This window comes from Triticum dicoccoides, chromosome 1B (assembly GCF_002162155.2).
Source record: "Triticum dicoccoides isolate Atlit2015 ecotype Zavitan chromosome 1B, WEW_v2.0, whole genome shotgun sequence".
Taxonomy (NCBI): Eukaryota; Viridiplantae; Streptophyta; class Magnoliopsida; order Poales; family Poaceae; genus Triticum; species Triticum dicoccoides.
Genome location: NC_041381.1, coordinates 267,775,222 through 267,793,884, shown reverse-complemented (window position 1 = coordinate 267,793,884; position 18,663 = coordinate 267,775,222). Strand labels below are relative to the sequence as shown.

Genomic DNA, 18,663 nt, shown 5'->3' with positions numbered 1-18,663 from the left:
GGCGGCGTTGCGGCGGCGGCGGCTCGCGAAATGAGGCGGCGGCGCGGCTAGGGCTCGGGCAGTGGGGTGGGCTGGCGGCGGGGGTCGGGCCGCGGCTTTTAAAGGACCGGCCGGGTGTAGTGTCCAGGTCGTACACGGCCAGGTAAGTCCGTTCAACTTCTTTTTAAATAAATCCTGACGTGGAAAAACTAATAAAAGAAATACTAAATGGAGTCCAAAAATCCTGAAATAAATTTTCACGGTCCTCTAATAATATTGCGGACAAAGTGAACATTTATTTGGGCCTCTAATGCAATTTTGAAAAACATATTTTTTTTCCTAATTCAACTAAAATAGCAATAAAACTCCAAATAAAATTCTTATTTGATTTTAATATTTTTCCTCGAATATTTCTTTTATTTAGAGAATTCATTTCATCTCCTCTCTTTTATTTTCATATTAGAAATATTTGAAGAGAAAAATGATTAAAACCAAATGATCCTCTTTTCAAAATTTTAGAAAACTCAAAAATGAAAATAACGAAATCCCCAACTCTCTCCGTGGGTCCTTGAGTTGCTTAGAATTTCTAGGATCAACCAAGATGCATTAAAATATGATATGCAATGATGACCTAATGTATAACATTTCAAATTGAAAATTTGGGATGTTACGGGATCTCGATGAGCGTAAGGATTTTTTTTGTTTCCCATGCAACGTTCCCCAACAGTAGACACACTCTCCCCTTCGTTGCTATGCATCTTCATGAATAGATCATTGCGTGTGCGTAGAATTTTTTTCCATGCAATGTTTTCGAACAGATTGCTCATCTTCATGATGGTCTTCGGCTTATCATTAGGGTGCTTGGTCGTCGTTGGGGTGGTGTTTAGGTGCTCGGCACCTTTGTACCTCGCTTTGGGCGTGTGCGTTGAGTGCCGTTGTGGAGTGCGTTTGTATCTTCTTGCTCGAATATTGTAGTGATGGTTGCTTTATATGTGAAGAGGGGAAAACCCTATTTCGTCAATTACCTTTTTATGATATGTTTTCAAGGAAATTAGCTAACCGGGTCGCGTCAAAATCTGGTTGTAGTGAACGTGTGGAGAACAAATTTTTGTTCGGATATTAACAAATTTTTGTTCGGATATTGGCGCTCAAGCATTGAGCCAACGAAGTCGCCATAGATGTTTTCCTAGTCGACGGAAACGTCTCCTCTCACTGAATGTATATTGCCGGAAGGTTCGAAATAAATTCAAGAAAATGCGACCACCAATGCAAGCCTAGGACTTGAACTTTGATAGATTTGTTCTACCACAAGAAACCTAACCATCCGAGCTACTCTAAGTTCGAACCCAAAGACATTTTACTAGTACTAGTAGACATAGATTAAGAGTCGAGGGTTCAATTCTGACTAAGTCTAGGGCCTCTTTGCTTCGCAAGATTCTAAAAATACAAAAATAGGAACATATAGGATTGGAGTGTCATATCACTTAAATTCAATAGAATTAGCAAGGAGTGTTTGATGCCATGCAAAAAAAAAATTGTAAGAAATATTGTAGCGGATGTTAGATTTCCTATGAAATATAATACAAAAGAATAGGATTTTTTAATGAAATCCAATCCTAAGAATTAAAGGACCAACATAGGGAAAAAATTATAAGGATTTCAATTCTCCAAAAATCCTATAAGGTGTGTTTGGTTGGGGGTAATTAGAACTTAGGGAACGAAAATTAAAGGATACGAGACTTCAAATCTATTGTTTGGTTAGTGGAAATGGGAATTCATAAGGGAATAGTTATAGGACTTGAGACTTCAACTCCCACCGTTTTATTGACAGGAATCTTAACCCTTTATCATAATTTTTCGTTAGTTTCCCTTGTCTAGCCCTGATCAATTCCCTTGAACCAAACAAGGGAATACGATTTCTCTTCAAATTCTCCCATATTTTAAAATGACTCAAATATTGAAAATAAAATGACTCACCCCATGTCTAATCTCAATACAACTTCCTATTTTAAACTCACACTTCCCTTCCCAAATATTGCCAAACACGTTGATATAGTTTGTTTGAATCAATCAAAGAGACTAATTAATTTAAAGAACCTAATTAGAGCATCTCCATCAGAAGATGCAAATTTGAAGATGTAAAACAGGAGATGTAAAAATTTACATCATCAAAAGGTGCTTTTTATGTCTTCAAAAAAGAGGCAACTCTAACATATGATGTATATTGAAGATGTAAACATGCACTCCAATAGATGATGCAAAATGGAGATGTAAAAATGTGCGGCGGCCGAATCAGGGCGGTGGTTGTGGGGACGACGGTAGCGCGGCGTGATTTGGGACAACCGCATCGGGCCAGCATCGGGGCGGCGATGGCTGTGCGTGGGGGCGGTGGAGGAGTGTCGAAGGGGCGACGGGGGTGAATCGGGACGACGGCGACGCGAATGAAGCCGCCAGAGTAGCGGCAGTGCAGCGGTGGAGGAGCGACGATTCGAGGCGGAGGAGCGGCGTAGGAGCATCCGAGGAGCGTCAGAGTGGCGGCGGGAGCTTGGCGCTGCGGGCGACCGGCTTCGCGCAGTGGAAAGAACAACGGAGGTGGGTGGACATCGGGCAGGCGGCGTGGCGCGCCTCCCCTACCTCTGGTGGTGGGTCGAGGTTAGGAACAAGCCCAGCCCATCCACGACCGCGCCGTGGAAGCCATTACGGCAGCCGGACCTCCGGTGAAGCTTCGATTCGAAGCGGCGGCCGAAATCGAATCGGTGGCTGCGGGGGGGCAGTCGATGCTACTTCGGCGAGCCAGGCGGCATGGGACAGGCGGGTGGAGTCGGATGTGGGCGAGCTTGCAGCGGCGGCCTCAGTTTTGGGTGAAATCGGACGACGGCGAAGTTAGACGGGTGGCGGGCGATCACGCGGAAGCCAACTGAAGGCAGTTGGGCGGTTGGCACGCAACTGCCGTTTTTTACATCTTCAATGGATGAAGATATATATTTGCGCCGTCTTTTACATCTTCAATGGTTGAAGATATATATTTGCATCACCAAGTGTTATATTTTACATCTTCGAAAGGTGAAGATATAATTTTTTTATCTACATCATCTATCAGACAAGGGTTTTTGCGTCGAAAATGCAAAAATAAGCATCTACATTTCTGTTGGAGATACTGCTGGAGGTTTGGAATAGACTTCACTCATCCACGAGCTGCCCTAGCACTCATCTCTGACTCCTCCCGTCCTCCCCTCCATCTCGCCGGGCCATGGCTCGTCTCCTCCTCGTCGTCCTAGCGCTTCACCTCACCGCTGCCAGAGCCTTCGCCGCGTCAAGCGTCGGCGGCCGTAACGGAGACTTCGACCCCTCCCGCGTCGTCCAGCTCTCGTGGCACCCCAGGTGAGGATCTGATCTTCCTTGCTTCACCTCCCTCTGAGCCTACGCAACGTACAACTCTGATGGCTGCCTCTTTTGTGCGCATGGCCGCTAGAGCGTTCCTGCACAAGGGGTTCCTCTCGGACGCGGAGTGCGACCACATGATCGAGCTGGTGAGTATGGCCGCCCCTCGATCTCGTTGTCTCGAGGGAGATTTTTCCTTTTTGGCTCGATAATGGTTGATTGATTCGACTCTTGCGTGGTCTGTAGGCGAAGGACAAGCTTGAGAAGTCGATGGTGGCGGACAATGAGTCGGGAAAGAGCGTCCAGAGCGAAGTGCGGACCAGCTCCGGCATGTTTCTCGAGAAGAGGCAGGTCAGCACGAATGGACCTTGTGATTTCTTTGTTCTTGATAATCTTTCGCAGATTTTATTGCTTGGGGGCTTGATAGGTGCCTACTTTGGATTTGATTTATATCACGATCTCGATACACAAGCGAAATTAATACAACTGTTATAGAATTATTCATATACTTCCTCCGTTCCTAAATATTTGTCTTTCTAGAAATTTCAATAAGTGACTACATACGAAGCAAAATGAGTGAATGTACACTCTAAAACATGTCTATATACATCCGTATGTGGTAGTCCATTTGAAACTCTAAAAAGACAAATATTTAGGAATGGAGGGAGTACATAACAAATACATCTGTTTTTGTTTCTTGTGACAAACTTGAAGTTTATATTTAAAGGGCATTAGCTCCACTGAAAGTGACATCATTAATCCTCCCTGGAAAGTTCCAAGTTGATTTGATTTTCTTTTCTTTTTTCGAAAAGGGGGGACTTCCCGGCCTCTGCATCAGAACGATGCATACGGCCACATATATTAGAGAGTAAATAAGGTTCAACAAGGTCTCAAAGTCTGCAAACAAAAGCAAAGGCTAGCTCACACAGAGCCTCAAAGCCAAAACAAAAAAGCCCAAAAAGCCACAACCGGCAGGCAAAATAAAAGATAGGTAAACTAATTGCCTATCCTATTACATGACCGCCATCCAAACCGGTTGAAGATATCCCGCGCTACCATCTCCCACCGGACAGATCCAGTAACCAAACGCTCCCTGGCCTCCGTCGGAGTGAGTAAGGACCACATACGGATCAGTGCAGTAGCCCGGAATACAACCTGCAAAAAATGAATAGTTGTTTTTCTGTTAAAAGCCAAATCATTTCTGCAATTCCAAATTGCCCATAACAACGCACATACTCCTACACGAATGTGTCTAGCTGTTTCGGACTCTATCCCAGCAAGCCACGCCCCGAATAACGTGTTGACCGAAGTCGGAGGAGTAATGTTAAAGGCAATTTGCACAGAGCGCCACAACCCTTGTGCCAACGGACAGTCAAAAAAGAGATGCTTGATAGTCTCGTCCCGATCACAGAAACTACACCTAGTAGAACCTGTCCAGTTGCGCTTAACTAAATTGTCCTTTGTTAAGATTACTTGTTTATGCACAAACCACATAAACACTTTAATCTTCAAAGGGACCTTAACTTTCCAAACATCTTTGGAACTAGGAATCACACTAGTGTTAATGATATCGATATACATCGATTTAACCGTGAACTCCCCAGATCTAGTAAGCTTCCAACACAACTTATCGGGCTGAGGAGTTAACTGAACCTCCATCAGTCTACGGACTAGGTGAAGCCATGCTTCCCATCGATCACCCACGAGCACCCTCCTAAACTGAATGTTGAGTGGAATGGACTGCATAACCGTGGCAACAAGAGCCTCACGACGCTGAACAATACGATATAGGGACGGATACTGGGTCGCCAAAGGCGTGTCACCAAGCCACGTATCCTCCCAGAATCGAGTGTTGCTGCCATTACCGACAATACACCTCGTTCTGTTAAAGAAGGTAGCTTTGATTCTCATGAGCCCCTTCCAGAACGGCGAATCGGTTGGCCGCAGAGTGACCTGGGATAGGGTCTTGGACTGCAGATATTTACTACGTAAAATCTGCTCCCACGTTGCCTCTGTCTCAGAGGATAACTTAAACAACCACTTACTAAGCAGGCATCTGTTCTTAACTTCAAGATTTTCAATACCAAGGCCCCCCTGGTCCTTTGGTCGACAGATAATATCCCATTTGGCCAATCTGTATTTTCTCTTAAGCTCATCACGCTGCCAAAAGAATCGGGATCGATAGAAGTCCAGCCTTTTCCTAACTCCAACTGGGACCTCAAAGAAGGATAAGAGGAACATAGATAAACTCGTGAGCACCGAGTTAATAAGAATCAACCGGCCTCCATAAGACATGAGTTTTCCTTTCCAGCAACTCAGTTTCTTCTCAAACCGATCCTCGATACACTTCCACTCGCTGTTTGTTAGCTTACGATGGTGAATGGGAATACCGAGATACGTGAAAGGTAAAGCCCCCACTTCACAACCAAACAATTGTCTATAAGCCTCTTGTTCGTCTTTGGCTCTACCAAAGCAGAATAGCTCGCTTTTATGGAAATTAATCTTCAGCCCCGACAATTGTTCAAATAAGCATAACACTAACTTCATGTTTCTCGCTTTTGCCAAATCGTGTTCCATAAAAATGATTGTATCATCAGCGTATTGCAGAATGGACAAACCACCATCTACCAGATGAGGCACCAAGCCACCCACCTGACCGGCCTCCTTTGCCCTCCCAATCAGTATCGCCAACATATCAACCACAATATTGAACAAAATTGGAGACATAGGATCGCCTTGTCTCAGACCCTTGTGTGTTTGGAAATAATGACCTAGTATCGCCAACATATCGTCCAAGTTGATTGTCCAAGTTGATTTGATGTCTTACTGAAGTCGTGTTGTTGCACCTGAATGTTTCATTTCTTATTTGTTGTGAATGCATCTTTTGTCAAATGTTGGCTGGGCTATAGTCTAGAAAGCACAAACATTTAAGACTCAATTGGTAGGACTGTATGCAAAGTTTGCCACTTTACTTATTATTAGTGATTACTACTTTATTGACTTCATTTTTATACACATGTGAGATATGGATTGTGGATGACCATTAGCAGATTTGCCATAATATGATCTACAAAGTGGGTGACAAACTTCAATTTTGATTGGATGGTTGATGCTTCTTATCCTTGGTATATCATGTATTTTATTGAAGGTGGTCGTTCCCTCAGCAGAGTGTGCCCCTAAAGTCCATTTAATATTATTGTTTTTCATTAGAAATGTGATATAGGCCCAAGCCTAGGAGTGCCCGATCTTCAACAATTAGAGGTGGACGGAAGAACACGAGGGAAATCACAAGGAACACAAGATAAGCTAGCACAAATCAACACACATGTTGCAACACAAGATACACATGGATAAATAGTTGATCCAAATCATCCACAAGAGAGAGATGGAACAAGCTAGGGTTCTTCCCCGAAGTCCTAAGACATGGAGGTCTTGAATTCAAAGTTGTCACCGATGAATTAAGCTTATGTGTCATACTTGAGGCTTTGGGAGAGAGTGATTGAGCATCATTTGAGAAGAAAAACGAACATCACAAAAAACCAATTTGGTTTTATGCTAGGGAGACCGATTATAGATGCCATTTTCCTCCTACTACGCCAGCTTATGGAAAGTTGTAGGGAGCGAAAGAAGAATCTTTGTGGTTTCATCGATTTGAAGAGGGCATATGAAAAGATACCAAGGACAGTTATTTGGTGGGCGATAGAGAAACATAAAGTACCAAGAAAGTACATCACCTCATCAAGCGTTTGGGCAGGTGATAGTGAGACCGATACCTTCCCAATTACGATAGGACTGCATCAAGGATCGTCCTTGAGTCCATATCATTTTGCCTTAGTGATGGACAAGGTCACCCATGATATACAAGGAGATATCCTTGGTGCATGTTCTTTGTTGATGATGTGTTGTAGTCCTAGTTGACGCCACTAGATTGAGTGTCAATAGGAAAATAGAGTTGTGGAGACGGACTTTAGAGTCCAAGGGGTCTAAGCTTACTAGGACCAAGACCAAGTATATGAGGTGTGACTTTTGTGGTGCTAGGTGCGAGCATGGAGAGGTTAGTTTGGGACATATAGTGTCTAAGAGGGACACCTTCCGATATTTGGGATAAATGCCACAAAGGAACAGTGATATTGATGATGATGTTAGCCATAGAATCAAAGCAGGGTAGATGAAGTAGCGGCAGGCATCTACCATCCTCTATGACTAGAAGGTCCAGCAGAAGCTCAAAGGCAAGTTCTATAGGACGGTGATCAGGTCCAGCAGAAGCTCAAAGGTAAGTTCTATAGGACGGGGATCAGACCTGTGATGCTATATGGAGTGAAGTGTTGGCCTAAAAAGAGAGAACACATCCAACAAATGAGTGTCACTGAGATCACATGCTAAGGTGGATGCATGGCATTACAATAAAGCATCGAATTAGAACTAGGCAATACATGGTAAGCTAGGGGTGGCACCGATTGAAGAGAAGCTTGTCCAACACCCTCTAAGGTGGTTTGGACATATCCAACGGAGGCCTGTAGAAGCACCAGTGAATAGCAGTATTCTAAAGAATAGCGAAAAATTGGGAGGGGTAGGGGACGACCAAAGTTGTCTTGGGAGGAGGCAGTAAAAAGAAATTGAAGGATTGGTATGTGCCCAGATATTTGGCTCTTGATAGGACTGCATGGAACGTAGCAATCAATGTACTCGAACCTTAATTTACTTTCCTTCACTTTGCTTACTTGTACTTGTTCACTTCTTTTTGGGTTCTCGTAGGTTTCTGTTGGGTTTCATCTCTAGCCTACCCCAACTTGCTTGGGACAAAGGCGTTGTTGTACTGTTGTGTTGAGTCATATTGCCCGAGCTTTAATAGTGGTCATTCTCAAGCTTGCAACTGTTAGACCTTTCAACCTGAGCATTGATAGTTGTGGATGACACTAGGAGAGTTGGGACAATTTTCGTTGGTTTATTTCTCACACAATGCCATACCAACCCGAGGGGTTGGGGATACATATTTATAGGCTGCTAGCCAGCCAAGGCATATGCTAAGATGCTGCCAAGATGCCAGTCTAAGATGCTAGTCTAAGATGCTAGTCTAAGATGCTAACTGACAGTCCTTGATGGTCCAGGACTTTATCCTCCTAACTGCCACAAGGACCATGTGCTGCAGCCCCACAAGGACCCTAGTACACAGACTTATCCATCATTCTCCCCCTAAGTCTTGTACGTCGTCTTGTGGGAGAGTTGAATCATCCCAATCCTGGAGCAAAGTTCGAGGAACTTGACCCTCCCAAGGGGCTTGGTGAGCAGGTCTGCGAGCTGATCCTTGGTGTTGATGTAGCTCGCCTCGATGCTCCCTTCTTCCACACAGCTGCGGATGAAGTGATACCTCAGTCGGATGTGCTTGCTCCGTTCGTGGAACACGGGGTTCTTTGCCAGGGCCAGGGCGGACTTGCTGTCCACCAGGAGCTGCACCGTTCTGGTGTCTTGAACGAGAAGATCACCAAGCAGTCGAGCAAGCCAGAGCGCCTGAGTACAGGCGGTGGAGGCCGCTATGTACTCAGCCTCACAGCTGGACAGGGCCACCACCTGCTGCTTGACTGATTGCCAGCTCACGAGACACTTGCCGAGGAAGAGGAGGATCCCGCTCGTGCTCTTGCTGGTGTCGATGTCGCCGGCGTGGTCGCTGTTGCTGTACCCGACGAAGTGTGCCGCCCCAGGGCACCTAGGGTAATGGAGGCCGTGGTCGAGGGTCCCTGCTATGTAGCGGACGATCCTCTTCACTGCCTGCTGGTGTTCCGACGTTGGTCGCTCCATGAACCGACTGACATAGCCGACGGAGAATGCCAAGTCCGGCCGTGTGTGAGTGAGGTAGCGAAGGCTCCCCACAAGGCGTCGGTACTGCGTAGCATCCACTTCCTCCGTCGTGCTGTCGCGACTTAGTTTCAGCCTCTCCTCCATCGGAGTGAGAGCTGGATGGCAGTCGGTGAGCCCAGCTAGCTCAACGATGCGCTTGGCGTAGGCGGACTGTCGAAGCGCGATCCCGGAGTGGTCCTGGTGCACCTCAATCCCTAGATAGAAGGAGAGGAGCCCCAGGTCACTCATCTGGAACGTGGCCTTCATGTCTTCCTTGAACGCCGCCACCTCTGCATCTTTGGTGCCGGTGATCACCAGGTCGTCAACGTAGACGCCCTCCAGCAGGGCATTTCCTCCACTCCCCCGTCGGTAGACGGCAGCCTCATGCGGGCTCTGCTTGAAACCCATCTTCTTCAGCGTGGAGTCCAGCTTGGCGTTCCACGCCCTGGGTGCCTGCCGCAGGCCATAGAGAGCCTTGCGCAGGCGGAGCACCTTGCCCTCCTGGCCGGGAATCGTAAACCCCGGTGGCTGATGCACGTAGACTTCCTCCTTCAAGTCGCCATTGAGGAATGCCGACTTAACGTCCATGTGGTGGACACGCCAGCCCTCCTGGGCAGCCAGCGCAAGGAGAAGTCGCACGGACTCCATCCGTGCCACGGGAGCGAAAGCGTCGTCGAAGTCGACTCCTTCCTGCTGCAAGAAGCCTCGGGCCACCAAACGAGCCTTGTGCTTGATGATGGCGCCGGCTCCATCCCTCTTCAGCTTGAACACCCACTTAAGGGTGATTGCGCGGTGACCTCGAGGGAGATCAGCAAGCTCCCAGGTGCGGTTTTGCTCGACCGCATCCATCTCCAACTTCATCGCGGCGCGCCATGCCGCGTCTCTCTCGGCCTTTGCAAAGGACCGTGGTTCGCCGTCTTCACACACGAGCTGTAGCTGCGCCTCCAGGTCACGTGGCACCAGTCCTGGCACCGGCTGGTCGCCGAGCACATTATCCATCGTGCGGTACCGCAGCGGTTCGCCTCCATACCATGCGTCGACCCGCTCCTCGTCGTGAGTGAGCGGGGAAGCGAACTTCATCGGGTTGTGCTCTGCGTGAGCTGGTGCTGATGAAGACGAGCCCGGAGTGGCGACCGCCGGGGCTGGAGTATGCGGCGTCGCCGGTTGTGGTGTCGTCGGTGTAGCAGGCGCCGGAGTCGATGTAGTTTTGGGGGCCGGGGTAGACGTGCCCGGTGAAGAGGAGCTGCTTGCTCCCCCAGCTTCCTTGAAGTGAGCGTACTCGACAATGAAGTCGTCATACGTCGGCGTCGAGCCGTCGTCCACCGCCTTGTCCCATTGCCACCCTCGCCCTTCGTTGAACACGACGTCTCGCGCTGTGCGCACACGTTGTGTCTTTGGGTCGAGGATGCGGTAGGCCTTTGAGCCCTCCGCGTAGCCGATGAAGACTCCCGGAGTGCTCCTGTCGTCGAGCTTGCCGATGTGGCCGAGCTCCTTGGCGAACGCAAGGCAGCCAAAGACCCGCAAATGAGAGACCGCCGGCTTCCGCCCATGCCAGGCCTCGTATGGAGTTCTGCCGTCGAGTGCCTTAGTAGGAGAGCGGTTGAGGATGTAGACGGCCGTTAGCACCGCCTCTCCCCAGAAGACAGCCGGCATCCCTCTCTGCTTGAGGAGAGCCCGAGCCATCCCCACAACCGTCTGGTTGCGCCGCTCGACGACGCCGTTTTGCTGCGGGCTGTACGGCGCGGAGTAGTGGCGCTGGATGCCCTCATCGGCGCAGTACGACGCGAATTCAGCCGCCGTGAACTCGCCGCCGTTGTCAGTGCGCAACACGCGCAATTTGCGGCCGCTCTCCGCCTCCACACCAACCTGCGCGCGCCTGATGGCGTCCGCCGCTTCTCCCTTACTGCCGAGGATCATCACCCACATGTAGCGGGAGAGATCGTCGACGAGCAGCAGGAAGTAGCGTCGACCTCCTGGTGTGGCTGGCGTCACCGGGCCGCACAGGTCTCCGTGCACGAGCTCCAGCTTCTCCTTAGCCCGAAAACTCGCCTGTTGGGGAAAGGGGAGTCGTCTCTGCTTTGTTAGTACGCAGATGTCGCAGAACTGCTCCACATGGTCGAGGCATGGCAGGCCTCGCACCATCTCCTTGGCACTTAGACGCTTCAGGGCCTCAAAGTGAAGGTGCCCAAAGCGCTCATGCCACTGCCACGCCTCGTCGTCTCGACGGACAGCGAGACAGACCGGTTGTGCCACCTGCACATCAAGGACGTAGAGTCGATTTTCACCTCTGGGCACCTTGGCGAGAAGGCGACGCTGGCGATCCCAGATGCGTAGGACCCCATGCTCAATCAGCACGCGTGAGCCGTTCTCATCCAGCTGTCCCAAGCTGATGATGGAATTCCTTAGCGCGGGGATGTAGTAGACACCGGTGAGCAGCCGGTGCTCTCCCATCTTGGTGGTGAAGATGACGGAGCCGACGCCCTTTATCTCCACAGCGGAGGCATCCCCGAACTTGACGGAGCCTCGCGCATCGGAGTCGAGCTCGGCGAAGAATTCCCTTCGACCGGTCATGTGGTGGGTGGCGCCGGTGTCGAGGCACCACCTCGTAGCCTTGTCCTTCCCGGAGCCATCGCCGAGAAGAGCATGTGCTTTTGGCTCATCGAGGTGGATGAAAGCCTTTGCGACTGGAGTCGCCGAGGGTAGCTCAATGCTTGCATGCGCCATGAACAGAGCCGTCTCCTCCTCCTTCGCCTGTGCGACGTGAGCCTGGCCTTGTCGTGGTTGCCGACACTCATTGGCCCAATGGCCAAACCGGCCACAGTTGTGGCAACTGTTGTCTTGTGCCGGCCTGGGCTTGCCAGCGGCGCCGTCCTTGGCGCCTCCGCGGGCGTCACCTTCGGCACGTCCTTGTGCCCTGCCCGGGGGGCCTCTTCGCGCCTTACGCTGCTTGCCACGCTTGCGGCCGCCCGTCGAGGAGGAAGGCTCCCCCTTCTTGTCACCAAGGCTGGGATCCCACTGCTCCCGAGTTAGGAGCAGCTTCCCGCCGGTGGTGACGGGCCCCGAGGGGGGCTGTGGCTCGTCGGTGTCGACGACCTTGAGTCGACCTATCGCCTCCTCGATCGTCATCGTGGAGAGGTCCAGCAACGACTCGATCGAGCGAGCCATCTGCTTGTACTTCTCGGGAATGCACCGAAAAAGCTTCTCGACAGCTCTCTCCTCGGTGTAGGTGGCATCGCCAAACTTCACCATCTTCTGCAGCAGAGTGTTGAGACGGAGAGCAAAGTCATCAACGTCCTCACTTGGCTTGAAGCCCAGGTTCTCCCACTCCTTACGAAGTGCCTGCAGGGTGGACTTGCGAGCACGGTCGCTGCCGATGCGTGCTGCGGCGATGGCGTCCCAAGCCTCCTTGGCAGTCCGCTTGTTGGAAAGCGAGAACTGCATCTCGGGCGGGACTGCGGCGATGAGGGCGTCCAGCGCCCGTCGATCCTCTAGGTGGTCGACGTTGCTGTCCTGGACTGCCTCCCACATGCGCCGCACCTGGAGCCTGACCTTCATGATCCCGGCCCACTCGACGTAGTTGGTTTTAGTGAGGGTAGGCCACCCAACACTGGAACCAACATCCCTGACCACAGTCCGGACCTCGTAGAGGCCGCGGTCCTGGTCGTTGCAGCCGCCGTCGCGGTGCGCGCCTCCACCTGGAGCGCGGGCGTGCTCGGCTGCCCACTGCACCGTCCGCTCCTGCGCCACTTTGGCGCGATCTGCGTCGGCGCCGTCGTCCGCAGGCGCGGAGCTGCTGGAGCTGCCGGGGCTGCCGCGGAGTGCCTTGGCATCCGCCGTAGCCTCACGGGCTGCTTCTGCTGCTGCTGCTGCTTCTACCTCCGCCCTGGCTGCTTCTACCTCCGCTCTGGCTGCTGCCAGCTCCGCTGCAGCCAGCCTCGACACTCTTGCCGCCGCAGCAGCCGCTGCTACAGCCGCTCGCTCACGCTCCTCTGCCACGGCGCGCTCGGCCTCTTGCCGGCGCCGCATGCTCGAGGTAGCCGTGTGCTGAGAGCGACCTGCAGACATGGCTCGCTGCAGGGGGGCTGTTGCGTGAAGAGGAGGCTGATGAAGACGAGCTGCTGCTCGACAGTCCGGAGGGAGGAAGGTAACCAGAGGCAGACGGAGCAGCTGCTGCTACCGACTTGGGCTGCTCACAGGAAATGCTCAGGGTGCAGGTTAACGAGGCTCTGATACCACTTGTTAGACCTTTCAACCTGAGCATTGATAGTTGTGGATGACACTAGGAGAGTTGGGACAATTTTCGTTGGTTTATTTCTCACACAATGCCATACCAACCCGAGGGGTTGGGGATACATATTTATAGGCTGCTAGCCAGCCAAGGCATATGCTAAGATGCTGCCAAGATGCCAGTCTAAGATGCTAGTCTAAGATGCTAACTGACAGTCCTTGATGGTCCAGGACTTTATCCTCCTAACTGCCACAAGGACCATGTGCTGCAGCCCCACAAGGACCCTAGTACACAGACTTATCCATCAGCAACTGCGATTGTTTAAAACTTACTAAATGAACGGAACGTTCAATATTGCTAATATGTGTGCGCATAACCACATGTGATGGAGCTTCCTTTCTGCGCCAAAGATCTTGTTAGACCTAGTTTTGTACAAGTTAACAGGACCAATAGGGGCAACTCCAACGTGGATTACAAAAACAGACCTCACCAAATGTCTGCGGACTTGTCTGCCGACAGGTATAGGGCGGGTGCCATCCAACCGTAGGTACCAAATGTTCGCCCCATTCCAAATGGATCTTTAAGAAACAGACGACTCATGCTAAATTGGATGATTTTTGTTAAATTTTGTTATATTACAACAAAGTTGGACAAAATTTAACAAAGTTTCAACTAAATCGAATGACAATTTAACTAAACCAAAACTAAACTAAGCGAGGTACCGGGCGGTGACCTCATAGGCATGGCCTCCAAGGGCGCCAACACCTCCATCGTCATTGTCATCATAGCCGCCACCACCGTCGTTGTCATCCTTCTAGTGGCGGAAGGCCCGCTAGGCGTCACGACAACCCTGATCTGCCGTCGTCGCTTGCAGACGCTTGGCCGCCTTCGCCGGACAGCGACGGTTGGACGTGGAGCGCTTGGAGTCGCCCGCTGTTGCCTTTGAGATAGGTCAAATGCTCGGACTGGCCAACCCCACTTTGAGGAGCTGCTGCTGATCTGGCGATGACGGGTCCTGTATCGATCAATGGCCCATGCCTCCGTGAGCGCAGGGTTCGCTGGGACCTAGGGCAGTTCGACCGCGTGAACGATGCCGAATGTTGCACATTGCGCTGCTCCCGACGCGCCGCCTGGGAGCTGTCACTGTGGAGGACAAGTTGCCGCCTCCGCCTCCGTCACGGAGGTAGTAGGCTAGGCGGCTCCTCCATGGCGATCGGGCACCATTGGCCCCTCATACTTAACAGCAATTGGGCGCCACTGGCTCTCGGATTGCCGACGGGATGGAGGCAGCTGCGCAGTGGGGACAGTGGCTCCTCCTTCATGCAACATCCGTTTTGGGCGCCGATGTTGCGTGAGAGCTGCGGGGATGGTGGTGCCAGACCGCGGTTGTAGCACGACAGCTCGAGCAGCAACTCCATCTGCTGCATGAACTCCTCGTCCGTTGCGGCGTCCTCGGTGAGGAGTGGATGCTGCTGCTCCTTGGTCGACGCCAGCGGGCTCGGAGGACGCGGTCGGCGGTGCCAGGAGCCGAAGCTCCCCCATCCCGCCCCCCGCGGATCTGGAGGGGGTCGCGGAGAACCACTTCGATCCGTCCTACTTGCCCATCGCTTCTGCCGGAGCTGTAGTTCTGCGGATTTGGGGGAAAGGAGCGGAGAGGGGAGGCGGCGGTGTAGAGTTTACGTTTGCGGCCGGCTGACTTAAATAGCTGGGGCAGGCGGACCGACTCTGCTTCAATGCGGGCAGTGGTGGCTTCTCGGCCAACACGCCTGTGTGAATGCCGGGATGCGGTTGGCCGGTCAGGAGGCATGAATGTGTGTAGGAAAATGTCCTGTCATTTCGTCCGGTCATGTTTGCTTTGACTGGTATGAATGTGTCGCAGAGAGCAGAGCAAGGTTTCTAGGCGGAGCGGAGAGAGGGTTTTTTGATTTAGGTTCGCGGTGTCAGAGACCTAAGTGGTAGACGTCCGGATGCCTGTAACCTCCCCTACGTTTGGTTCCGGTTTCTGGGATTTCGGACGTCTGGACCGGTCCGGACAAATTTGGTGACTGCCGTTGGATGGCAAAAAATGTTTGGATGTTCCGGACATTTAGGGGCGATTTATTGATCCGTGTTGGAGTTGCCCTAATAAGCTATCTCGCCTGTTAGCATATATATATGTTCGTGACCCATTGGCCACATACGGAATTAGTAGAATGCTACATAAGACATGTCTTATAGTAGTTGCCTCTATTTTAAGTACCACTTGTAACATTGAAAGATCGAGGCAAATTGACTAGAGGGTGAATAGGAGATTCTATAATTCCTACCCGAAAGCAGAGTAGTCAGCGGAATTGAAGAGAAGAACTGATACGGAGTAAACAGTCTGAAGAAACAGAGACAGTTCCAGACAACATCGGTAACAAATGCATCAATGGGCACACACGGTAATGAGGGAACAGATGCAAATAGCAGCAGAGGTAAGCATATATGCACATGTAAACTAGAACTTACACTTAGCAGAAAACAGTAGCAAGAAGGATTCAGCCCTAAGTCAAATGCAAAACGGTATATACATGACAAGAACAGTGCACGAACAGAAACGTAAAGGAGTGAGTAAGATATAGAACCGGGTTGCAGTTGAAGACACATGATTTGTTTACTGAAGTTTAAGTTGGCAACAACTGTACGTCTTCATCGGAGAGGCTGAGCACACTGCTCCGAAGTCACACAAGGCTTGACCTTTATTCTCCTTGAGCTATGTTTGTCAGAACTCGCCCAATTACTCATGGTAGATATTGCGTTGATCTCGAACCGATACGAAGTTATTTGTTGCGGATCCACACTTTGGATGCTCACCAATTGACGCTTAATCGTCTACAAGATGCCAATTCTTCAAGAGTAATAAGCAGAGTTTCAAGGCTCAGTTGCTCTTGGGGTGATGCTCAATCACAACTCAAACTGGTATCTCCTCATTTAGTATTTTTCTCAGAATATGAGAAATGAGAAACTCAATGCATACATAGCAGAATCCACCTCAAACCGGAGGGGGTAGTGGGCTATTTATTTCCTTGGCACAGAAAACTAGTTGTTGGTCGGAAGTTCTTCAGCCAACGGTCTGGGCTCAAACTGTAGCTCACAGCAGTAATCTGGTTCATTCTGAGGAACCTAGAGCAACTCCAAGAACTTGAGTTCCCTAACTCCTTGATGAAGCTAATAACGGTGACATACCGAAGAACTACGCTCCTGAGTACTCAACCAAGCTGATTCCTCAGACATATTCAACTATGCCACTGAAGCTAGTAGATTCATCTAAAAGGAGATTTTAAAGTCCTTTGTGTAGATGGTTGGGTTCTAAGAGCATCTCCAACCGGACAGAGCAAATATATCCGTGGACGACTCGTTTGCGGCCCCTGCAACCACAAGCTCTATTTTTAAAATCTCAAATCCATGCAAGCACATACACATCGATCATTGAATGGTACACAAATAAAATGTCGATAACTGAACGATACACACAAATAAAGTTTATTTGAAGAGGACAATAAAGTTCAAACATAAAATCTATTCGGAGAGCATAATTCAAACATAAAATTCAATGATTTTCAGTGTGGATCCACATATGCTCCACAAGAACATTGAGTAGTCGCACGTGCACCTGTGTATCTCGAAGTTATCAATGCATCTCTAAAAAGTTCACAACATGCTCTGCATCTTTGTTCCGGGAGGCGTACATGTACTCTGGGCTTCTCAAAATCATGTGTGCAACTGTGGGCTGCCCCTTCGCCCTCATTCTACACAATCATGCTGTGCAAGATTACACAACAGGTCATCACCTACCACAATGTCACCGGATCCCGCATCATTGCAGCTCGAGGAACAATACCCCAACGAGCTTGGAGCACTCCAAATGCCCTCTCCACATCCTTGCTAGCACCTTCTTACATTTATGCAAAGAGACATCGTTTGTTACCTTGGGGATTGGGTATAGTCTTCACAAACGCCGCCCACTGAGGATAGATACCATCGGCAAGGTAGTACCCCATATTGTGGTCATGCTCATTGATGGTGTATTTGCACGTTGGAGCATCTCCATCACAAAGTCTCTTGAACAACGGAGATCGCTAAAGCACATCGATGTCATTGTGAGACCCTGACATGCCAAAGAAAGAAAGCATGCCAAATCCACAACCACAAGTCCTTTGATGCCACTGCTTCAAGTACGATGGTGGTCTCTGGTGCGACCTTGATACTGCCCGCGCAAACCTGTTGGGTAGTTTTTTCAGTGCCAATGCATGCAATTGATTGAACCAAGCATACTTGGAAAACCTCTTGCCGCTCCAATTGCCAATATTTTTTCCCTATCCTCAGCATTTTGTTTGCCATGGCCTCAATGCATGTGCGATCCATCTGGATGTACTCATCAACAACACCTGCGGCTTTACTATATGCAAGCATGCTCATAGCAGCTTTGCATTTCTGCAAAAGAGAGAATGATAGTTGCCCGCAACAATCCTTCCTTGGCATGAACAAATGAGTGCATATGGTAAACCCGCATATGGTATGCCCGCAACAATCCTTCACACCATCCACTGTGCAAGAACAAATGAGTGCTCATCCGGAAGTGACGCCGACGCCCCCTCCCCCCTATGAAATACATGTGTTTTTTAAAATTAGCCGTTGTAGAGACTCTGTGCGCCACTTATCCTATCCTCGGAAACAACTATCTGGCCCTTTATCGAACCCTTGAAGTTGAGAACATGCTCTTCTTTCTTCATTTCTTCCTGGATGCTCATCATCATAATTATGTAAGCATCTTCGTCGTCTTTGATGTCTGAATTGGACAAATCAGTGAATTCTTTGAATATATAGTCATCAAGCTCCTTGTAACCAAAATCATCATACGAGGAATCCATCGCTTGCCTACAAACGAGCAAAAGAATCTCAAAAACAGCTCGGACATTTTGTCGAACACATGACGGGTAAGGTGTATGTCTGGCGGAGCAGGACGTACCGGGGTGGCAAGGACGGCTAAGAGGGGTTTGGGGCCCGTGGTGGCAGAGCTGCGGGTTGGGGACGGCGCGGACTAGGCAGGACAGAGGAAGAGGGCGGGTTGGGCGAGGGTTGGGGACGATTTGGAGAGATTTAGGGTGGGTCTGGCCCTGTCGGATCCGACGTGGCGGACGCGTCCGGGCAGCCCAAAATCCGCCCCACATATGGTCTGGGTTTGAGGTGTGCCAGACAGCCCAAACATATGCGCTGGT

The 18,663-nt window shown here is 50.2% G+C and overlaps 1 protein-coding gene across 1 annotated transcript in view; it reads left to right on the top strand.

The window, feature by feature from the left end:
* The first annotated feature begins 3,141 nt into the window (after window positions 1-3,141).
* The window catches only part of LOC119331005 (probable prolyl 4-hydroxylase 7), a 17,225-nt gene continuing 1,703 nt past the window's right edge, over window positions 3,142-18,663 (top strand). The window contains exons 1-3 of the mRNA XM_037604165.1: window positions 3,142-3,360; window positions 3,452-3,509; window positions 3,607-3,711. Coding sequence (XP_037460062.1) covers window positions 3,230-3,360; window positions 3,452-3,509; window positions 3,607-3,711 — 294 coding nt within the window. The 5' untranslated portion in view covers window positions 3,142-3,229. The remainder of the gene's footprint in view (window positions 3,361-3,451; window positions 3,510-3,606; window positions 3,712-18,663) is intronic.